This window comes from Sardina pilchardus, chromosome 15 (genome assembly GCF_963854185.1).
Source record: "Sardina pilchardus chromosome 15, fSarPil1.1, whole genome shotgun sequence".
NCBI classification, from domain to species: Eukaryota; Metazoa; Chordata; class Actinopteri; order Clupeiformes; family Clupeidae; genus Sardina; species Sardina pilchardus.
Genome location: NC_085008.1, coordinates 6637453 through 6661884, shown reverse-complemented (window position 1 = coordinate 6661884; position 24432 = coordinate 6637453). Strand labels below are relative to the sequence as shown.

General features: G+C 42.2%; 2 protein-coding genes across 2 annotated transcripts; one reads left to right on the top strand and one right to left on the bottom strand.

Moving 5' to 3' along the window:
- Positions 1 to 1737: 1737 nt before the first annotated feature.
- LOC134102382 (fibronectin type III domain-containing protein 7-like) lies at positions 1738 to 10413 on the bottom strand. The gene is made up of 15 exons (XM_062556468.1): positions 10401 to 10413; positions 9900 to 10111; positions 9681 to 9693; positions 9253 to 9516; positions 8789 to 9052; positions 7669 to 7926; positions 6934 to 7185; positions 5803 to 6057; positions 5406 to 5663; positions 5046 to 5300; positions 4544 to 4798; positions 4086 to 4346; positions 2729 to 2758; positions 2365 to 2419; positions 1738 to 1995 (listed from the first exon to the last, which is right to left on the bottom strand). Exons 2-14 carry the CDS (start codon positions 10020 to 10022, stop codon positions 2388 to 2390), a joined length of 2520 nt encoding a protein of 839 aa, XP_062412452.1. The 5' UTR covers positions 10023 to 10111; positions 10401 to 10413; the 3' UTR covers positions 1738 to 1995; positions 2365 to 2387.
- A 41-nt stretch (positions 10414 to 10454) lies between these two features.
- stxbp3 (syntaxin binding protein 3) lies at positions 10455 to 24214 on the top strand. The gene is made up of 19 exons (XM_062555952.1): positions 10455 to 10518; positions 11443 to 11492; positions 11772 to 11853; positions 13067 to 13143; positions 13335 to 13407; positions 13711 to 13811; positions 14684 to 14829; positions 15706 to 15799; positions 16229 to 16353; positions 16469 to 16567; positions 17379 to 17436; positions 17570 to 17635; positions 17909 to 17989; positions 18751 to 18895; positions 19339 to 19445; positions 21751 to 21855; positions 22640 to 22719; positions 22872 to 23017; positions 23573 to 24214. The coding sequence occupies exons 1-19, from the start codon at positions 10473 to 10475 to the stop codon at positions 23677 to 23679; spliced, it is 1788 nt and encodes a 595-aa protein (XP_062411936.1). The 5' UTR covers positions 10455 to 10472; the 3' UTR covers positions 23680 to 24214.
- The last annotated feature ends 218 nt before the right edge of the window (positions 24215 to 24432 follow it).

Sequence of the window (24432 nt, the reverse complement as noted above, 5' to 3'; positions counted from 1 at the left end):
GACAGTGTTACACCTGTTTCCAGAAAGCATCATACCTGTGTTACGTATGTTCAATTTAGCAGTGTTTTCTCGAATATGGATAGAAATGTTATTAACACATTTTATTGTGAGACTGCGTATTGTTTGGAGCAGCGTATTGGTAGGCTAAATTAAAGCAGAAAAGATGGTCAGCTTGCTTTGGGATTTAATTCACTTTTGGATTGTTTGATTATACTGCTAAATGCTGACATTTCTAGCCCTGCTCACAAGTGCCACCTGGTGGTTATTTGGGCCATTGCCGCTTCACTTGGGAAAAATATTCATTTGTGAGGTTGCGTGAGAATCTCGTGTGAAACCGGCCAATTGAATGCAACGTCCACTGTAGAATGGATAAATCGAGTATTGTACTGTGTTCTCTGATGTTAAAATAGTATATATTTGATATATAACTTTGATTCATAAAAAAAATAAACTCAATTGCAATTTTACAAGCCCAATTAAAGCCTTATATTTGGCCTTATATTATTGATAGTCCGGCAGCCAAATGCTAGCCCTCCGTAAGCTTCCGCTCATTTTCATTTCCCCACAGTAGGGAAACATCTGGGTCTGATCCCGTTGGACTTGATTTCTCAGGATGAGAAGGGGGGAGGCGGGCTTTTCTTGTAAAAGCCTGATACCTCAAACTGTAACACAGCTACAGTACACACACATGTACGCTGACACAGACACACAGACATGCATGCTCATGTTTCTCTGACAATGACAATGCATTCCATGCAGCAAGATACTCTGACAAAGTAAAAATGAAACAATTAACCAGTGCTAGGTTGTGTACTGAATTTATTATACATCCTCTGGTGGGGAGACTGGGCCATGCACGACTTACAGGAAGCATTCATCTGTATGGTTTACAGCTCAGAATTGCACCAGAGAAGGCACTGAACTTTGGGTAGAGGGACAGGGCATTTTATCAAATTTATAAAACCAAAATAATATTAAATTGTGGGGAAAAACATTCATTTTCTATTTGAACAGAGGGGCAACAAAATGTGTTAGGACTGTCATACAAAAATACTGAATGTACAGTATGGTGTTAATCTTGCCAATCTGGAGGATTTTTTTTTTTTTTCACTTTCTTCACAATCGTCCTCCTTTTTTCAGATTTAAAAACAAGACAGGTTGGATATTTTAACAGCGTAGTAGACTGATGTGAAAATTGCACATTCATATTGAAGAAATTAAGCCCATTGGAACAATAACCCAAAAGGGAACTCATCTTAAGTTCATCGAAATGACAAGAGTTTAGACTAAGGTGCATTCAGTTTATCAGGCAGTCCACTAGGAATTGGGGCTTATTAGCAGCCATAGGATGAAGGACTTTAAAACAAATTCAGTGTTCATTTAATTAGTCTGATTATTTAAACACATCCATTTAAAAATATATATGGGTGGATGGGATATACTGTATGTGTGTCATGTATTTTATGCAGTGTGGAGATGTTACATGGGTGTTACAGTATGTGTTTTATGGGTTACATACAGTATTTGCTGTGGGACATGAAAGGAAGAGACAATAAAGACTATCTTATTTTAGGATCAGAAAGGTCACACAAAGATTCTGCATGTTTTGCATTTAGGTTCCATTAATAATCCATCATCAAGTCTAGCACATAATATTACCTATGTGTCTGTGCTGTAATTGTCAATTTTCAATTGGGCATAAAATATACCAAAATGCTTAACGCTATGAACGTCATCTTTTTACTACACTTATTAATTCATTCTCACTCCTTTGTTCAAAATGAACTATTTTTCTCGTATTACTTGATACATCTCGTAATGCTTTTTGAGGGAACCTGAATGGAAAACATATACAATGAATCCGTTGACAGCAGACATGTCTTGTTGTTTGTGTGAAATATTCGACCTCCAGTCCAGCGCTGGAGGGGATGCAGTAAGGGTAGAAGGGTGTTCTGGTCTGGCTCCTGGGGATGATGGATGCTTGGTATTTGGCAGCTTTGTGGGAGAAAAAGTCACAAAGTGTGTGTGCATGTTAGATGAAGCAGAAGAGAGAATATGTGTGTGTGACTAATTACTTTCAACAGATTAGGTGTCTGCCAGCTTTTATGTTGTTTGTTATTTTTTACAGAAATATGATTCCATCTGTCGCCCTGATCGTTAGGACTTAATGCAATTTTATATGTGCCCCTCCTGAGACCTGATCCACAGCAAACTAAAGGCAAGTTTATTAAGCCTCTCATATCACCTCATTCTGTCATCTTTTTTGCAGCCTCTGGCTGCTTGACAAGTCACGCACTCCACTCCAGCCAATTGTACCGTGTGTGTGTGTGTGTGTGTGTGTGTGAGAAGCTAGTTTCTCCTTACCAGAAATTACATATCAGAATGTTCTATTCCACACTCCTCCTGCCCCGATAGATTACTGTGAAGAGAGGAAGAAAATATGACTGAACATCAGGAAGAACAAACCACAGCAAACGGTCACATTCAGAGTGTGATGTGATCTTTCAAAAGACAATGACATAAACATTGATCACACATTATCATTGAACCAAAATAAGTGAGTGTTTTGAATGGGTTTTAAAGGCTCTAATGTGATTATTCACATACACTGCATACTTTATTTAAGTGTTTAGACATACATATAATGATGGCATATTTAACCAACAAAATAATAAATTGTTTGCTATTTGTTTGTTTGGTGCAAAGGTGGAAGGTGGCAAAGACTCACTTGTTCCCACGTAATCTCCTGTGCAGGATACTGTCAGAGAAGAGAGAAACGACTTTAGTTTGAACATTTCTGTCAATTGGTGGAGCCTCTGTTAGTTCTTCACAGAACTCCAGTGCCAACTACTGTGTGTGGTAAAGAGACGTTAGAAATGTTCCTGCTACTTGGCACACAGGAAGTGGATGACAGGAAAAGGAAAATGGAGTTAGTCATTTTAGTTATACACAGGAAAAAGAGGATGTTAAAACACTTGTGCTATTTGTGGGGGATGTTCCACATTGGCTAAACCTCTCACCGTAATACGCAAGTACTTATTATCTCTTATTGCCAAGGGTTCTTTACAAAGTGGTGTTGAAGAAAGTTTCAGAACTTTCTCAGAACAACCTACTAGACCCTAAGTAGTGTGGTTTCAAGAGGGGTCTTACTATGGACCCCCAGCACATAACTTGGGTATCATAACTGATGACCGACTACATTTTGTTGATTTATACATTTGGTAGATCCAACCTTTTCTTTACACAATATGCCACACAACTCTGTAAATAGCATCTGCTGATAGTTATTTTTGAATGCCTTTCTATAGCAGACAAAATTAGATTTAAATCCCTCACTCTGGCCTACAGGCCAATTACTGGATCTGCACCTTGTTATCTTGATTGATATGATCAAATGTTATGCCCCCTCTCGCCTGCCCACTGCTGTTCTCTGATGAATGTACGCTTAGTCTGTCTTTCATCAACACTAATATAAGAGGTCATAGTCAAAAATGTTTTTTTTCCTTTGTGGTGGAATGATTTACTAAATGCCCTTTGTATAGTGATATTCTTGGGCTTTACAAAAAAGACTCATCCGTTTACCTTGTATCTTACACCTTAATTCTCCCTCTAACCACAGTTTGTATATGTTCATGGCTATTGTTATTATGACAATTAGCTATTTTTATTATTCTGCGAAAATTGTTTAGTCTGTTGCTGTTATACATATGTTTGTTGTTGTTGTATGTTGCTTTGGACAAAAACGTCTGCCAAGAATTATAACCATAACACTAACACAGTATTGTAACACAACAAGGTGCACTACAGTCATCATACCAATACTTAACAATACTTTCAAACAACAACAACAACAACAACAACAACAACAACAAAGATGCCCTCAAAAGCTGGGGCTCTGAGAGTTTCAAGTCCTTGAATTAGACCAACACCTTCAGAAGGTTCAACTGTGTTTAGTGTCCCAGACTCACTCCCCTCCACACTCACAATGGAATGAAAGCCGTTGGTAAAGAAAGTAAAGAAGAAATGAAAAAATGGAAATAGCAAAGAAAAATACGGTCATGATGAAGCCATTTTACAAACGCTACCTGAGTAAAGCCTGTGTGGACAGAATGACACCTGGCTGCCATCCGTGTTAAAGGGTGCCACAATGACCGTGTACACATCGCCACAGGTGACGTCCGAGATGTCACAGTGGCTTCCCCCAGGTGGAGGAGTGCAGGTGTAGTTGCTAGCACTGCCATGGACGTCCACGGTGTAGGTGGTGAGTGGGCCAGACGAACGCCAGTACACCCTCAGCGTGTTGTTAGACATACTGTACAAACGCACACCAGATGGGCAACACACACCTGTAGAGAAGAGATTGTTACTGTAGATGCCATTTGTAACTATACGTATACATATCACATGAAATGGTGTAATGTGTATTGTGCTTTTTTTTTTTTATACAAAGCATGAAATATAGACAGGGAGTAAAGAAGGGAGGAGATAGCTATACAGAGATAGAAAGAGAGAGATAGAATGTGTGTGTGTGTGTGTGACGCACTTGAAGAGAATCCCTGGTAGTTGCACTCCGCCTTGCGCCCCGTGCGGCTCATCACCTCCATGGAGACGTTGTAGCTGGTGCCGCAGGTGATGCATCCCATCAGGCAGTGCGAGTCCTGGGTGTGGCAGCGGGCATGACCCCGGGGAGAGGTCAGGGATGTAAGGAAGGTGTGAGCTCCTCGTGCTGCTGACCAGGTCACATTGCTCATGGCCTGGGTCACCTGATCCACCGTCAGGTTCACTGGACAACAGGGAACTGAGCGAGAGAGACAAATGTGCAATAATAATGTGTTATAAGTTAGTTGTAAAGTGTGTCTGCTCTGTAATATACCAGCCTGAAGTCCGAACTTAGCCCCCGCCAAGGAAATTTGAGGAAGTTCGGTCTGGGCTTGTTCCATTGAAAATTGTTGTTGTTTCATTGAAAATTTGATATTTGTACGGATCAATCCAATCCATACTCACACAGACACAAAAACACTGCAATTACTTATTGTTGACTTTACCTGTTTCCAGTGGAACGGCATAGCTTGGAAGACTTGCTCCAGCACTGGTGGTAGCTATGACAGTGACATCACAGGTGGAGCCACAGGCCAGCTCGGGGACCTCACAGGATGTTCCATCTGACTCACAGGAGTATGTGTTCGTCTCACACACAAGACTGGCTGTGTAGTTGGCTGCGCTGTTGTCAGATGTCCAGCTGACTGTCACACTTGTTCCATCTGTCTGAGATACACTCTGGATTTCGGGCATACAGGGAGCTGAGAAGACAAACACGTATGCATGCAGTAAACCTACCACAGGGGGGCAGCAAAGTAACATATTCCTCATAAATATTTGTGTGTGTGTGTGTGTGTGTGCTCTACCTGTCTCATGCGCCTGTGGTTGGCAGTTGCGGTTGCAACCACTGAGCTCGCTGCATGGAATGACCACCACGTTGTAGCGACTGTTGCAGGACAGGTCTGACAGTGCGCACACAGGAGACGTGTCATTACACACAATTAACTCGGATTGGTCCACAGCCCGGGTCTCATACAGTGTTGCCCCACGGACTGGTGACCACATGATTTCCAGTGTTTCCGTGGAGACCAGTGAGATAGACACATCCTCTGGGCAGCAAGGGACTAAAAGAAGACACAAACACACACACACACAGGTACATAAAGAAATATATGATTATACTCAGAACTGTTATTATACAGAAGACAAAGACAAGAGTACAGTACAAGGACTGCAAGTGTGTGTTTATGTGTGCTCTCTTACGTGTGGTATAGTTGAGCACAGGCCCAGGAGGGCTGGCCCCCGCCTCATTGTAGGCAAACACGCTGACGATATAGGTGTATCCACACTGGCAGCTGTAATAGCACGATGTCTCCGTAGAATTACATCTCTGCTCCACACCATCATCGCGCTTCACAAAGGTACTGTAGGAGTCGGCCGTGGCAACCGCATCCCAGTCCACCGAGCAGTTCCCTGTCTCCGGCTCCGATAGTGACACAGGATTGGGTGCGCAAGGGACTGCACAAATTTAATCAATGAAGAGTCAACACTGTTCCAAAGATACTACAGTAATTTTGTGTGTATTGGCCGCATTGTGTATAAGCCGCAAGACAGTGTCTTATGCAAGTTAAAAGAAACAAAAATGGAGCACAGCGTTAGTTCAGGCAGGTCACGGAGTCTTGCTTCCCTGGATGGCCCAGCTGACTGTCAATCTAACAGCTCAGCTGATTGGCCAGGCCCTGCTGGCCTCATTGGTGGAGATCATTCAGAGCACTTATTTAAACTACCTTTACAAATTTGCTGCCAGTGGCTTTTTCTGCAATTTTGCCACCCACCTCCTCCCCTTAACCCCCTCATACTTCTGACTTATCAGTGTCTTGTCATTGATGTATGTTCTGTTCTGTACCCCATGGGGGGTTTATTGCTGCTCTCCCTGCCTTGGGCTTTCCATGTTTGAACATGGAAGGGCAGGGGGTCCCCAGAACACAGCTTACCGCCAAAATGAATATCATGCAATAGTATAATGCTATCTCAGAGACAAAGTGGTCCTGACTGAACCATATTAATGCCGTATTAATTGCCCCCGTGTATTAACCTCATAGCTGAAGAAATGTTGTAAAATCAATGCAGAAGCTGCGGCTAATAGTTGGGAAATTACAGTAAACGCTCATAAAGAACTAAAATGAGGTACTGTATCATTATTTAATACACTATATCCAGCCACATGATACAGCTTGTTTCTGTTATTAACATCAGTCTATTACTATACCTATCCCATGAATTAAATCATGAAGCATGAGTGTGTGTGTGTGTGTGTGTGTACAAAGTAATACATTCCTCATATAAAAATGTGTGAGTAAGTGTGTGTGTGTTTGTGTGAATAAACTTCCTTACTGCTGACAAACTCGACAGGATCAGAGGGCAGGCTGGGTCCGGCCTGGTTGCTGGCGGTGAGCGTGATAGTGTGTGTCTCTCCGCAGCTGAGGGGCGAGAGGAAGCAGGAGGAGGAGGAGGAGGAGCAGTTCAGGCCCTCGGAGCTCACTGCCACATGCTCGCTCGCCCCCTGAGAGGCGCTCCATGAGACCTGCAGTCTCGCCTCCTCATCCCACAACACTGACAGCTCAAAGTCCTGAGGCTGAGCTGGACCTGAAGACACAACACACATACACCCAACACACACACACACACAATGGATTAAGTGAACTTGAATGCTATAGGTCAGAATCTATGCAATATGAGCATTGTGATTCATTGGACAATGGATCATTTCAACAGGATTATGATTATGTTGGTATTCCTGATAAAAAATAATTACTGAAAAACATTGGATTTATTTGATTTTTTTCGAGGGGAACAAAAAACAATATTAAAGTCAAAATAGTCTGAAGTGTTTATGTTAGCCTACTGTAAAGACAGAGTGAGCTACCTTGTAAATATTTCGATATAATGTCATTCCTGTTAAAAAAAAAAAAAGACCTCTTATATTGGTTGGTTCATATTTTCAGATCTGTTCACTTAAAAAAAAAATATATATATATATATATATTTGTAACTTTCTTGTTATTATTAATCAAAGTGTCTAGTATTATAGAACAGATTTAGAACTAGGAGAGATTGCAGTAGACTCACGTGTGAGCTGGCAGACTTCGGTGCTGTCCCCAGGTCGGCCCTCAGCATCCCAGGCCAGGACCGTGGTGCAGTAGGTGCTCCCTGGCTGTAGGCCCTCCAGGGTCTCAGAGTCGGAGGAGGTGTTAAGGCGCTGCAGAATGTCCGAGCCCTGCAGGATGACCGTGAGAGAGTACTGCACAGCATGCTCCATTGGCTCCCAGTCCAGCTGGATGGTGTCATTACTGGGGGAGCTGGAGTTGACCTGAGGAGCTGACAACACTGCAGGACAGAGGTAAAGCAGCTTAGATGCTATTTGGTGTATTGCCTGTGTGTGTGTGTGTGTGTGTGTGTGTGTGTGTGTGTGTGTGTGTGTGTGTGTGTGTGTGTGTGTGTGTGTGTGTGTGTGTATGTAACAGTGAAAGTGAATGAGTGAGCAGGCTACATGGGTATGGGAATTGAATTCAACTCTCTTGAGAAATACAAGCCATTTCTATATGTTTGCCAGTGAAGATGAATTGTTTAAACTCATTTCCAAACACATTTCCTAAACTCTCTTTGTGTGTGTGTTTTTGGAATATTTATTTACCTTCATTAAATCTGATACATTGACTCATCCTCAGACCTTGATAAAGATCATGGCTCAGCCCCCTGGGTCTGCCTGTGGCCTGCTCTCCTCCTACCTACACACCTACACCTCATCTTTGCCTTTGTTATCGGGAAGCCTGAACTTTTGGCTTTCAGGCCAATAGCTGAGTGTTAGTTTCTGCCTTACTGGCAAGATACTGAATATACAATAGGCAGAGGGAGCCAACAGGGAAGTTGCACATGTCTGAAAACCCAATACTGGTCTGCTGCTCTATACGTTGGCCTGAGGGCAGGGCAGGATATGCTATGGAGTCACTGTCACCTTTTGTGCAGGTGGTGTCAAATGTACCATACATTGCAGGGTAAACGCTATACAATAGATGGTGTGCCCCCTATCATAATCCAGCCTAAAGTCAGGACTGCAGAGTGATACTGTGTTTGTGCGTGTCGGTGTGTGTGTGTGTGTGTGTGTGTGTGTGTGTGTGTGTGTTAGAGAGAGAGAAGCACTGGCTTTCCTTTTTCTGTGAGTGTGCAAATATGTGACAGAGAATAGTACCTGTCTTGACCACAACTGGGGCTGATGGCTGACTCTGTCCACCCAAGCTGTTGACAGCGAGCACACTGACGCTATATTCGGTGTAGGGCTGGAGACCGTGGATGGTGTCTGGGGAACTGGAGGCTGGTGTCTCCGAAAAAAAGGTCCCATCAGTAGTCTCGGCTCGCAAAACATAGGAGGCTGCTCCAGAGACTGCTTCAAACTCAACCGTAATGCTCTCACTCTGCTTGGATGTTGCCACCTCAACAGTGGGAACGTCAGGTGCTGTAGAGCATGCACAGACATATTAAGCGTCTCAGAATTACAAGTGTGTGAAATCATATTTGGTGCAAGGACATTTGTAGGGTTATTCAGACAGTAATGTATACTTCATAGTCTTTCTGTATCAAAGGCTTGAGCTGTTTGATCTCACCTTTTGTGCTTAAGATGGACTCAACGTTTCCATTGTATCAGGAATGACCTACCTGTGCCCGACTCCATCTCTCCTTGACTTAACACATTCAAGTTGGCATCCATCGCCTCTACCGTCACTGTGTACAGGGTGGTGGGGGTCAATCCGTTGATGGAGCCCATGACCGTGTTCTCACTAAACTGTACAAAGGTGGAGGGTCCAGCGGTGTTCTTGGGGGTAGCCGTGACCTTGTAGGAACTGGCACCATCATGTCGACTCCAGCGAACAATAATGCTCTTTGTTGTTACGAAGTACTCACTCATAGTAAGTGCACTACCTAGGAGAGATAGTGAGAGTACCATAGTGAGGAAACGAGAGACAACACATCAGTTTGATCTATGATGATGAGGTTTGTTGAAAGTAACAATATGGTCTGACTGGCTGAACATTTTGAATAGCAAATAGGAAAAGAATGCATCACAGTGTACAACTTCAATTTACCTTGGACTCCATGCTGTGAATAGAATACAGAAAGGATGAAAATTAGATGCCATTTTACTTCCACATGATTCATAAATACATGACACTATTGCAATTGAAGAAATATTACATATTATGCTATGCAAAGCTAGCATTACTAATGTACTGACAGTAGTAGCTAATCGAAATGGTCTTAAAAAATAAAAGCATAGGCTAGGACAGTGTTCTAATATAGCTTACCTGTGACACATAACTGCATAAGACGGATACAACAAGCCACTTCAAATTGGTCAAAGCCATTTTCTGGCTGTTAATTCCAGGTTTGGAGTGGTATCTCTTGACTCTCAATTTTCTGAACTTCATATAATTTGATGCCTGAAATACCTATAGGCCTAAGCAACTCCACCCACCAACTTCGTTCAGCCTATTAGAAGTAGCAGGGGTGGGCTTACCTGCAGCAGGTGAGAAATGGTGATGTCAAAGTTTGTCAAATAAACAGGATATAGCCTATGGAAGTCTTTGGAAAAGTTGTTAATGAATTTAATGTAGGCCTACATAATCTAAAGATGAAGCTAGGCCTATCATAATATTCCCCTAGTAATTCAAAACCACAAGTTAAGTTTACATATGGTGATTGACAAACAAAGACATTTTGTGCAATTTAGAACAGTCAAATAGACCTAATCAAAGAATATTGAGTGTAATGGCTCGTGTAGGCCTACGCTACGCCACGATACACACCCTTCGGTTTCTGTGTTGATTGCTGCCTATCGTGACGTAATACTGGAGACTGTCCATAGTAGGCTAGTCAAGATGGCAACTGGACCAGAGCACGGGCTGAAATGGATTGTATGGCAAAGTAAGTTCAGGCACTATACATTTAGTCTGTCGCGTTTAAAAGGACCTTTTTTAGCTTTGTCAACTTGCTTGAAACGCTTCCTTCTCTGCCCCGTGCTGTCTTGGCTAAGCATTATGAAGTTCTGTTGAACTGTTGCACGAGCATTTTCCCATATCCCGATACGGAAGTTTGTGAAGTTATCCTGTTTTGCCCATTTCTGAAACAAAGTTCTTTATGTCCATGTATGTGTAAGGCCTTTGTGAAATTGAGTCCGATGTAATGATGAATCTCATAATTTGTCTGGATGGACTGTGGTGAACTTTGCGCAGATGTATGCTATTGCTACCTAGCAAGTTGAATGTGTCCAGCTAAAAGTTAGCTTGCCAGTGTCATCCTCTATTGATATGTTTACTTGCTAGCTAGCTAGCTAGCTAGCTTTGCTATCTGACTAAAACTTTAGCTACGCCTTTAACATTGTGCTAAAAGTTTACCGAAGCAAAAATACCTTGTATTTGGTGGCTGGTATTCATGATTTTGATGATGTGTAATTAAATGAGTCATTAAACCTTTGATAGGATATTCCCCTGCGTGTGCCTTTGGGATGTCTGACATTATTTCGAACCCAGATATATCAATAAGCCATACAAGCCAGATATCAATTAAGCCAAACATAATTTGCTGACTGTTTTGCTAAAGGTGTCATGTTAAATCAAACAAAATATCTCTTTTATCAACTTGTTTGGCTCATATTGAAAGTTATAGTAAGATGAGGGGTTTTGACAGACAGGTTTTGACTTTAGTGTACGGTTGACAAGTAGCTAGCACTAGTTTAAAAACGCAACTTTGAGTTTATTAAAAAAAATTTACATTGTCAACTTGTGTTTTAAGTGCACTGATGACCATAAAAATCGACATCAGACATGAAATATTATCATTACTTTATAGGAATAAAGAACGGTATCCTTGAGGACTGTAAGAAGCCGGGAATATGGAAGGTGAGCGTTGTGACCGATCGTATAGGTTGTCCTACTCATCTATCTCATCATCACTTAGGATCCTAACCCAGTTTGTTTTAACCCTCCCACTCAACAGCAATCTATTGTCCCACCACAGCTTATAGCTATTTTGTAACCATGCCCATTGAAAGTAATCTCTGTAGACCAATCTTCCCATAGGATGACCTTGTTGATAGTGCATGTTCATTGTAATGTCATCTGTTTCCTCTGCCAATTCACCTGTGTGTGACAGAGATATTAACCCCTTTCCCCCCTTAGATTCTGATGCTGGACCAGTTTACTACGCAGCTGCTGTCCTCCTGCTGCAAGATGTCAGATCTGATGTGCGAGGGCATTACCAGTAAGCAGCAACATACAGTAGTAGCCACATGAGCACACATGCTACATGTAGGCACTGGATTTGGGGTTTACTGTACATAATGAGACTTTGAAGGGATAGTTCGGGTTTTAAGACACAAAGTTATATGGGTTCCCTGTCAGCAACGTTGTGCATCAGCACTGACTTACCCCCCGACAGCGTCCTGTGAGCCGAGATCCAGCCGGTTTTTGATCGTTTTTGATGCTGAAGAAAGTAGTCCGGCAAGTTTCTGGGGTCACGAAAGTAAAGTGTTTTTCTTCTCAAAACCATATGCGTTGAAAAGAGTGATATATTTGCACCACAAAAACGTTGTCCAGCTGTCAGTAGCGCGCAGTGATAGGAATCGAGGAAAAATAGTGCCAAGATAACGAGGTTTGAATTTTTCCTGGACAACGTTTTTGTGGTGCAAATATATCACTCTTTTGAACACGTATGGTTTTGATAAGAAAAACACTTTACTTTCGTGACCCCAGAAACTTGCCGGACTACTTTCTTCAGCATCAAAAACCGGCTGGATCTCGGCTCACAGGACGCTGTCGGGGGGTAAGTCATTGCTGATGCACAACGTTGCTGACAGGGAACCCATATAACTTCGTGTCTTAAAACCCGAACTATCCCTTTAAGAAGGAATCAGAACTGTCAATTTGCAGAACTGTCACTATGTTTGGAGTTTCCCCAAACAAGGTGCTACGTAGGCCTGACTGTTTGAAATAGATAGAGGATGTGGTTACAGGGAAATTGGAACCCCCAGAACAGAGATTTCCCACAGCTTGTGAAAGACCACTCCATGGTGTCCGAACGCATTCGAGTAGATCTACCAATGGTCATTAAATGCGGTAGTCGACTAATACTATATATGCATGCAGATATCTGTATCCTAGCTTTATTTATGAGAAAACCACGAGCTGACCATTCTGCCCCGACAGTGGTTATTGCCAATAGCTGTGTTGTTATTTGGTAAATTATTATCTCACTGGCCTAGAAAGCTCTGGCTGTCTATTCATGTAAAATGTCCTCATAATCCCTACCAAACACAGTGCACAGTCGTCACATGCCCCACAAGCAAATGCCATCAGCAATTTCACACACTGATGTTAGTATACTGTGCATGGACTTTCATTTCTGACCTCATTGGATAAACAAGCTGTTAATTATACTTAACAAAACAAGTAAACACAATATTTTGTTTTACCAGTTGTGGAGGACCTCTTCAAAGTCAGAGAGCCGGTTCCAGACATGAAGGCCATCTACTTCATAACACCGACTGCAAAGGTACAGTACCACCTTACATCACCTGAGACTATGTACAGAGATAGATTTTTAAGATTTCAGAACTCTTTTCCGTAGTGGTAACTTGAGACGTTTCCAATAATCTATTGGTTTATGTAAAAAACAAAATGGTTGATTATCATAGTGATGTATGTGTTTTGTATTCTATATATGATTGAGTATTTCTCTTTCAGAGTGTGGAAGCCTTCATCAAAGACTTCAAACCCAAGCCCAAATACAAGGCGGCATATGTGTACTTCACCGACTGTAAGTGGGCCAGGGCAGGGAGGGTCACAGATGATTATCTCTACATAGATGTAGCCCAGGACTTGTGTGTACAGATGCTTTGAAAGAATGAGTGTATGAGAATGGAAAACAGGAAACAAAGGACAGGAGGTTCTCCAAACTTGCCGAGATATTTTTGTTCTGCTGACAGTTGTGGTTCAAAATTGAGTTAAAAATAACTTGAATTGACATTTATTCCTCATGCCCAGCCTTATTTCACTGTCCTACAATGTTTCTGTGGACCAACAAATGGTTGAAAATAACCAACCCAGCTTTCTCTCGTAGACTGTCCCGATGACCTCTTCAGCAAAATAAAAACGGACTGTGCCAAGTACATACGTGTCTGTAAGGAAATGCATATCTCTTTCCTGCCCCAGGAGTCCCAAGTAAGCACTACTTCTTCGTGTGTGTGTGTGTGTGTGTGTGTGTGACTGACTGAGTGAGTGAGTGAGTGAGTTTACACATAGTGTGGGCTGTGCAGATCATCAGTGACAGTTGTGGGGATTTAGGGTTGGTTTTCCCTGTTGTTTACACTCAAAACTGAAGTGGTGGTTAGTTTCGTGTTTGAACCAAGGGTGTGTGTGTGTGTGTGTGTGTGTGTGTGTGTGTGTGCGCGCGCTTATACTCTAGTGCTGAGAGGGAGAGGAGGATATTGGGATAAATGACCTGAGGTTTGCTCGGAAACAGGATGAGCTGCCTGCTCCTTTGTGAGGCTTTCAGGGGTGTGCTTTGCTGTTTTGCTGGTAATCTCACAAAAGGAAAGGGGTTTGTTTTCCTTTGTGTGGAATGCCTGTGGCTGATGCTTAAAAAGAAACATCTTTTGTGTAGGGTTTTTTTTTTTTTTTTTTGAGCAGTTTCCTTCTAAATTTATGGCACTTTGAACAAAAAAAGTTGTCACAGGAACACTTCATAGAAAATAAGAGGATAAAAGTTTGGGACTAGATAGTGATAATCACTGGGCGGTATTGTGCAGGCTAACAGGCTAAAAAACAGAGAAGGTCAACAGTGGGTCAACCTCTAAGCACAGGATTGTCATGGCTTATTGAATAAATTGTAATTGCAGCAATTAAAACAGGCAAAATGAATCAAAAATGAACCGCAGTGCAAACATAGTCCATGTGAAATATAACAGTGTTGCAACATGTGTCAGTAAGAATGTTTACGTGTAGGGATACTGTATTCTGGAGTAGTTCTGCCAAAGATTCATGATTAGTAAGCTCTTTGACCCTCTCTTGTTCCACTGTGTGAATGTTTTTAGGTGTTCACATGTGACAACCCTGGAGCTTTCAGGAGCATATACAGCCCACATAGCGAGGACCGTGCGAAGACACTGGAGACTCTGGCTAATCAGATTGTGACTCTCTGCGCAACACTCAACGAAAACCCAGGCGTCAGATATAAGAAGTGAGTCAGCCTTTACTCAGCATGGGGGGGTTGAAAGCTAAACATGACCCCCACGCTAGTGAAGCAGCGGTCATATCGGTTTGGTCACAGTTTTTTTTTCTTCTCTAAATTTGCGTCAACGATCCCCTGGACACTGATAAACCGGCTGCAGGAAACTTTGTGGGCATGTAACTCCACAAGGATGACACGGAACCATTGCTATGTGTTTTGATCTGTCGCCCACCCGCTGCACCAGGCCCTTTAGTGACTACACCAGTGCATCTGTAGATGGCCAGACACAGTTTTCTGTGAATATCTCGAGAACCATAGGGCCTAGGATGACTGTACACTACGCATGCACGCACACAAATGTAAACACACACACACACACACACACACACACACACACATGTGCACACATGTAAATACACAGGCACAAACACACGTACGATGGAAAAAAAACCCACCCACACACACACACACACACACACGTAGGTGCAGCCGTGGCCTACTGGTTAGGGCTTCGAGCTTGTAACCGGAGGTTTGCCGGTTCGATCTCCGACCAGTCCACGGCTGAAGTGCCCTTGAGCAAGGCACCTAACCCCTCACTGCTCCCTGAGCGCCGCTGTTGGACAGGCAGCTCACTGCTCTTGGTTAGTGTGTACTTCACCTCACTGTGTATTCACTGCGTGCTGTGTGTGTTCAATAATTCACCAATTGGGATAAATGCAGAGACCGAATTTCCCTCACGGGATCAGAAAAGTATATATACTTATATGCACAGACACAAGATTCAGTTTAATGGGGTAGGGATGGGTGGTGGTAAGGGATATAAGGCCTGAGTCTGTGTGCTGGTTGTTGTTATCTGACTTGTGTGTTTGTGTGTGTGTGTTTCAGGGACTCCTCATCTGGCCAGTATGGCAAAAAGCTGGCTGAGATGGTTGACCAAAAGCTGGAGGAGCATTTCAAATTAGACGGAAGTGCTAAGAAGGTCAGTACCTTGTCTAGCTAGCTGCCTACCCACCAATGCAGACCTGGTCCTTCTCATTCAGTCTCACCATCACAGAACGGGGCTTGTCCACAGAGTAAATAGTCCAGACCATTCACTTTCATCACTAAGTTGCTAAAGGTAGACTCAATGATACAGCCAGAAGTTTTTTAAACACAACAGAGAACAAACTAGTCCTTCCACCCAACATCACAGATTGTCACAGGTTTCAACGCACTCTGTCTTTCTCAGAGTCCAAAAAGCCTTTTTGTTATCTGAGCTATCTGAGTGCTCCGGTCATCTCTGGGTTTAGTCTCTTTGACAGCTTCTCTGATCCTGTGGTCTTGGACTGTGAGCACCGAAAAGGCTTGAGCGCAAGTGACACCCTTCTTCCAATAAAATGACGTTATGTTTTGGCCTTTCTGTGCTCAGGAGAAGACCCAGTCTCAACTCCTGATTGTGGAGCGGGGGTTTGACCCCGTGAGCCCTGTTCTGCATGAACTTACCTACCAGGCCATGGCATATGACCTTCTGCCTATTGAAAAGAACACATACAGGTGAGACCTTTAAAGAACACCACTTTCACTCCAAGTTCTAACTGAGACCAAATAGCGTGCCCTCCAACTACACTACATCCACTCTGTGTGTGTGTGTGTGTGTCTGTCCCCACAGGTTCAAGCAGAAGGATGGATCTGATAGAGAAGCGTTGTTGAACGAGAGTGATGAGCTTTGGGTGCGACTGAGGCATATGCACATTGCACAAGTAACAGAGTGAGTGGCCATCCCATCATTCCACACAGATGAGCTCTACAGCATTCCAATAGGCCCTCTATTTACTCATCGGATTCTTAGACAGAGCAGGTTATAGGGGTTGAAGGGCCACTGTTTGTGTAGGCAGGGTGCTTGCAGAAATGACTGCTTGACTGTTCAGAAATATAAAATAATAAATAACTAATTAAAATAGCAAAAATACATGCTACAATGATCCTGAGATGGGTTTTTTTTTTGTTATTATTATTATCATTTTTCAAATCAGTTTTGGAAAAGGGCAAGCACCCTGTGTGTGGGTATGTGGGTCTGCTTCTGCCCCCTATACTCTGTGCTGTGATCCAAACACCACAATAGACAGCTGACCGCGCAGTCAGTCTCTGTAATCAGTGAAAGTAGTGTGGCTTGTTGTACTGTATGTTCTGAAGAATCTGGATTCTTTTTTATTGATAGTGCAAGTGGTGAGCTCATCTCTTCAGAGTCAACATTCAAAGTCAAGTCAAGTCAAGTCAAGTTTATTTATATAGCACATTTCATACACAGAGGTCATTCAATGTGCTTTACATAAACAAAAACCAAACAGTAATTATAGCAGATAAAAGCATAGATGGGCAAAGAGTAATAGTAATAAAAATAATAATAATAATAATAATAAAAAGATCATAATAGAACATAAAAACAAAGCATAAATCAAGATCAAATCAATAAGGAATAGTCCATCATTGTGTAACGACAAGTTAAACAGATGAGATGAGTTCTTAACATGGCCCAAACCAGGCCCTCTAAAATGCTGACATTCCTCTCTCAACTGTAGGAAAATCCCCAAACTGGTGAAAGAGATTTCTGCCAACAAGAAGACACCGGACTCTAAGGTCTCGAGAAGATTTCTGTTTTACTGTTACGTCAATAGATCCAGTTATTGTCATATAGTGAAAGGCCCGTGGAATAAGCGGCTCAACAGTCTCTGTCTCTCTCTCTTTCTCCCCCGGGCTCTCTGTGGGACAGATCTCAATAGGAGGCCTGGCTAATCTAATGAAGAAGATGCCGTCCTTTCGCAAGCAACTGGCTCAAGTATGTAAAACCCGACACCTCACCTCCTAGGCGTGTGTGTGTTTGTGTGTCTGTGTGTTTGTTTGTGGTTGTGTGTGTGGTTGTGTGTGTGTGTGCGTGTGCGTGTGCGTGTGCGTGTGCGTGTTTTCATGAGCTTGTCAAAGATTGTATGTTTTGTGCAATTGCTGATGAAATGGAATCTGATGGTTTTCTCACTCGTGTTTCTTCTCTTTTGCTCCCCATGTTTTTCCTTTCTCTGGCTTGTCCTCGTCTGCCATGTCTGTTGATTCACAGAAAACTGTACACCTGAACTTGGCAGAAGATTGTATGAGCACCTACAAGGAGAAAGTAGAGAAGCTGTGCCGGGTTGAGCAGGTGAGGTGCCATTTCCTTACTGTTGCCACACCTCCTTTACTTCACTTTTGTCTGTTTCTTCCTCCTCACAGTGCTGGTGTACTTTCATGAGTAAAGGATGACATGATATTTATGATGACAATAGTACTCGGGGCTCTATTGGCAATGGCCAAGGTAGCATGGCTGTTGCAGTGTGAAAGTCCCTGCTTCAAGGCAGAAACCAAATAGTGCAACACATCATCTCAGAAAGCCTCTCTTAGCTCTTTTGCCGTGTGTGTGTGTGTGTGTGTGTGTGGTGTGTGTGGTGTGTGTGGTGTGTGTGTGTGTGTGACCGTGAGAGAGAGAAAGAGAGATAATTTGGCTACTTAGTAAGTTGACAATCAGTTGTGAATTCAAGCCACTTAATGTGCTAGATATGGCACCAGGTGTGTTGTCTCAGTGCTGTTCTTCATTGGGATCTCTTCATTTATCTCCTGTGCTGCCCTTATTCCAAATCGCTTGTGGTTTAGAAGAGCTATACATTCAACTGTACTTGCAATTCCTTTATAGTCAAACCCATTGCACACTGTGGCCATAATGCTAATAATTCTAGACTTATAATTCGGAGTTTCATACTATTGTGCAGCTACAAGAGCCACTTACCTGCTGATATCACAACCTGTATTTGTCGTGTCTTACATGATGTACTCTGATGCTATGAAGTGTGTTGCTAATGTAGTTAACCTGCTGTATGGCTCCTAGCTGCACTGCACTCTACAATGTCCTGTTTGTTGTGTGTCCAGGACCTGGCTGTGGGGCTGGACGCGGACGGCCAGAAGGTGAGGGATCCGATGAGGACACTGCTGCCCGTGCTGCTACCGCCAAAGGACCGATACACCAAACACAACAAGATCCGAGCCGTGCTGCTCTACATTTTCAGCCTCAACGGTGTGTTTGCAAGAGGGAATGGCACGGGGAGGGGGACATTATGCTTCCAATCAGGCTAAAATGATGATTTTGGACAGAATAGCAGTGACCAGAAAGATCAGGTCTTCATTAAAAAAGTTCTTAACATGCTACGTCCCCCGTGGTAGTATGTCAACTCCCGTCATGTTCCGTGGGAAATGAACCCTGATGTAGTTAGTTAGTGTTGTACAAAGAGACCATTTCTGTTTTTTGGTGAACTAATTTCCCCTCCCCTTCTTGAATTTCCCCTTGGGGATCAATAAAGTATCAATCTATCTATCTGTCTATCTATCTATCTATCTATCTATCTATCTATCTGGCTTCTATTAAATTAATAATGATGATCAATCTAAAAGGATTGTTTGATATACATTCACATTTGTATGAATAAAGTTATTTGAGTAAATAACTACTCTGTTTTTCAGGAACCACGGAGGAGAACCTGAACAAACTCATTGAGCATGTAGAGATCACAGATGAGCGGGACTTCATCCTCAACTGGAAAGAGTTGGGGGTTCCCATCATTAACTCTGTGAGTTTCATTATTCTCTTACTCCTCAAGTCTGTGTACTAGAGAAGCTTACACCGCCACAGCTAGACCATATGCCAGGTCAGTTTTCCCCTGCTGGGAGTATAGATTTGAAAAGACTGGGGTAAAGTAATGTCAGAAATGTTGTATAGACTTGTATCTGTAACTGTATTAGAAGTGTTGCATCTACTTGGTGTCTGGTAATTTGTATCTTTTTTGTGTTCCTTTTGTGTCACAAGTTTTTTGTTGAGGGATACAAATTCAGTAGGGTCATTCCACCTCAATTCAACAAATGCCTTCTGCTTGACCATCTCAGATTTCCTTCAAAATGTTACCACCTGAAGAGTAACCATTTAAACTGACTTAGCCAAAATATTAGATTGGTATACCTAATACATCCAGAGAAAAACGTTTTTGAACATGGTACCCCCCTTCTGATTTTTGGCACATTGGCGCCCTCATCTAAATCTGCAGCAACGTTCAGATGTCATTATCTCAAAAAGTGTTCAAGCTAAAAACTTCAAATTTTCTGTGAATAATGATTGCTACCTATAGATTCCACATATTCATTCCTAAGTCGTATGTGTTGACACTGACTGTGTTTCAATCTTGTGAAATCAGAAGAAAAATTGCAGATTTCTTTCACACCCCCACATTGGGTGCCCCATTACACAATTTGTAAACAAAATGTTTGACAAATGGTTATATCTCTCTACAGAAGTGCTTAAGCTGTCTTTGAAAAAGTAATGAAGAGGTGTCTATATTGCTTTTTTGTTGGAAGTATTGTAACACAAAACTGAAAAATAATCAATTTGGATGATATTGTATCTCCCCATTACAGAGGTATGACACGCTATACCAATGAATTGAACACATCTCCAGAAAGAGTATGGAATGGGCTTTCAGACTGTGAAATTTCAAGATGGTATTATGGCTGCAGTTATTAAAAAACATTTTTTTAAATATTGGTCTATTACAACAATTAGCGTTCCTTTTTTGTGCTATTATTTAATGATTTCATAATCCTTGTCTTATTCCTAAGTATCAGATGTTTATGTCTCATACTGTTAAACATTTATATTTTCATTTACTTGCTGAGTGATGAACTAATAAAATATTTCCTGTATTTCCGAAATAAATTGCTGCTGTCACTATTTAATGCCACTAGATGTCACTGTTCATGGATATCAGCAATGTGTTGTTATAGTAGACCAATATTTCAAAAATAAAATTTCATTAACCATAGCCATAATACCATCTTGAAATTTCACAGTCTGAAAGCCCATTCCATACTCTTTCTGGAGATGTGTTCAATTCATTGGTATAGCTTGTCATACCTCTGTAATGGGGAGATACAATATTATCCAAATTGATTGTTTTTCAGTTTTGTGTTACAATACTTCCAACAAAAAAGCAATATAGACACCTCTTCATTACTTTTTCAAAGACAGCTTAAACACTTCTGTAGAGAGACATAACCATTTGCCAAACATTTTGTTTACAAATTGTGTAATGGGGCACCCAATGTGGGGGTGTGAAAGAAATCTGCAATTTTTCTTCTGATATCACAAGATTGAAACACAGTCAGTGTCAACACATACGACTTAGGAATGAATATGTGGAATCTATAGGTAGCAATCATTATTCACAGAAAATTTGAAGTCTTTAGCTTGAACACTTTTTGAGATAATGACATCTGAACTTTGCTGCAGATTTAGATGAGGGCGCCAATGTGCCAAAAATCAGAAGGGGGGTACCATGTTCAAAATGTTTTTCTCTGGATGTATTAGGTATACCAATCTAATATTTTGGCTAAGTTAGTTTAAATGGTTACTCTTTAGATGGTAAAAGTTTGAAGCAAATCTGAGATGGTCAAGCAGAAATTTTCTCTAAAATCCGTTGAATTGAGGTGGAATGACCCAGTAACGTCTTACGTTTGATGCACATTTCTACTGTCTAGCTAATACCAGTAATCTCAGCATTCACAGTAGACAGTATCTGGTCTAATCACTCAATAGTTACACCTCTGGTACATATACATGCAAGCGTTTGTCAGACGCAGTCTTACTAGCCCTTTTTCAGGCAAAACGCGTAATTGTTTGACCATGATTTATTCTAAAATGAGATTAGGAAATATCTTAACATACAATTTAGTGGGGTTTTTTCTTGGATACATTATGCTTTGATCCATGTTTGGTTTGGTTAGTGTGTTAAAATGTTTGTGTGTGCAGGTGGCAAAATGTTTGTGTGTATGTTTTATACATTTTGTGTATGTCTGATGCAATATAATCCCTTTCTCGCTCAACAGCCAAGTATGTTGTCAATGTTCCGGAGGCCAACACGAAGAGACCGCTCTGAGGAAGAGACCTACAGTGTGTCCCGTTGGACACCAGTCATCAAGGATGTGATGGAGGTGTGTGTCTGTCTGTCTGTCTGTCTGTCTCTGTCTGTCTCTGTCTGTCTGATTGACTCAGCACAAGAATATGTGTGTGTGGTTTACCAAAGAGTGTTTCAGGAGGCTTTCTCACGCCTCTCCTACAGCAGAAGGGAGGAGATTGGGAGAGGGCTTGGTTTATCTGGGTCACTGCTACCCTTGGGTGTGAGCGTGTCAGTGGTCTTGGGCTGGATGTGTAGCTTTTTGTGTTCTTTATGGTGTATGTTTGTGTGGTTGTGGAATAATAATCCACATACACAATGTTTGTGTGTGGTACGACTCAGCCTTATTGGGCTTGCAGCTTAGCTTTCCAACTTTAATTATAGCAAGAGTGATTCATTCCCAGTGCCTGTTAAAATCAGAGCGTGTCAGTGATCAGAAAGATAGGTCGTGTTCTGCCATGCATTGTGTGCATTTTCCCAGGTCAGAACCATTAGCATCTGTGAGAGCGATCGCTTATCTGGCTCACAGAACAAAGCGGGGGGTTTGGAGTGGAGTGGAGGGGTTGGGTGGTTGCAGGGAGTCTTTTGTGGTCAACAGGAAGGGCTAAGCCTTTAGATTGAACGCAGTAAACAGTGCATTCCTCTATTTCTGCAGACGACTGTGCACTCACACTCTCAGAACGACATAATAGAGCAGACATTTATTTTATTGTGTTTTGCATGCAGGCTGGAAACAGTCACAGTTCTGACTGTGTGTGTGCGTGTGTGTATGTGTGTGTGTGTGTGTGTGTGTGTGTGCGCGTGCTCTGTGTTTGTTGCAGGATGCTGTGGAGAATAAACTGCAAGACTGGCCCCATGTGTCTGGTGCCCCCACGGCATGGAATGGCTCTCGAGCTGTCAGGTCAGTTAATTCATGTGATTTGTTGTTGTTGTTGTTGTTATTGTTTACATATTTCCACACACAAATATAAACGTTTAGTATAAACGCAAAAATAAAGTTCCCTGCTACTTCACACTCTATGGTTCTCTCGCTCACTCACTTGCTCTCTCCAGTGCCCGGCAGAAGCACAAGGCCTCTGCGGACGACCACCACGGCAGCTCCAAGCTCATCATCTTCATCCTGGGCGGGGTCAGCTACTCTGAGATGCGCTGTGCCTACGAGGTCACACAGGCCACCAAGTCCTGTGAGGTCTTCATCGGTGAGTCCTGCACCTTCTTCATGCATTCCGCTCATCGAATAGGCTTCCCTCTGGTTTTGGCTGGTTGAGTTGTGATGTGTTCTGTTAGTGTATACCACATATCTGTGTTTTTTATGCATGATGCAACACAAAGGGGGCAGCCGTGGTGTACTGGTTAGCACATCGGGCTTGTAACCGGAGGGTTGCCGGTTCGATCCCCGACCAGTCCACCACGGCTGAAGTGCCCTTGAGCAAGGCACCTAACCCCTCACTGCTCCCCGAGCGCCGCTGGTTGGGCAGGCAGCTCACTGCTCTGGGTTGTGTGATTCACCTCACTGTATGTTCACTGTGTGCTGTGTATTCACTAATTCGGTTAAATTGGGTTAAATGCAGAGAACTGAATTTCCCTCACGGGATCAAAAAAGTATATATTCTATTCTATTCTATTCAAATGACCAAACTTCAAATAAATAAATGGAGTTGAATTAAAAGTAGCTGTCTGACCTTCAGTTGGAGTGGCAGTAGTACCAGTAGAGTTGTAATAACCCCGCTTCTCTCTCTCTCTTCTTCACCCAGGGTCCTCACACATTCTGACCCCCACAGATCTTCTGGATGACATCCGGCGCTTGAGTTTTGCTCCCAAGCAGCAGTTCACACTTGAGAATGAGAAGAGCAGTTCCTAAGGACCACATTACGCCACCTCTTCCCCTGCACCGCACATTCACCCCCCCTTTGAGGGACTGAAGGGAATCCATATGATCAATATTGTATCTTAACCTTTACAAATATTACCTTTTCATAACCTGTGCCTATTTAAATGCATTAGAGAATACTATTAATGTATGTGTCCTGTCTGTGTGACTGACTGACTGGCAATTGTAAATGCCTCAATGTATTGTTTTGTTCTATATATATAAAAAAATCTACAGGAAATCAACGCAACCTTACCACAATGGTATGGTATACTACTTGTATATATTGTATGTATGTCGCCACCGTTAAACAGCCTTACTGTTCTCTCATGTCATTGTGTATTATGAACAACTCCAGAGTGTTTTAAACCGAGATGATTATTGAACAACTGACAAATAAATGGATGACGTGGTTCAATGCCATTTTGAAATTGAGATGTGTTTGGTCGGAGGTGAGACTGCGCAAGTCAAATGATTTGTCTCCAAATTGATACCTAGTTTTTAGCGGTGTGATTTCTTTTTTCTGTCCTTGTTTATTAACTCTAGAGAATGGAATACATAAACCAATATTTTACAGGGAATTTTGTGTAGCTTTTCATAAGTGGACACGTGGAGGTTTGTAGTAAAGTAACAGACTTTAATTTAACAACACTCTGTACCCAAAAATGTGGAAGCAAGCCACAGCAGATAACCAAACTGCAAGAATTCTCAGAATTCCGAAGTAGTCCTAACCATTTTGGTCTG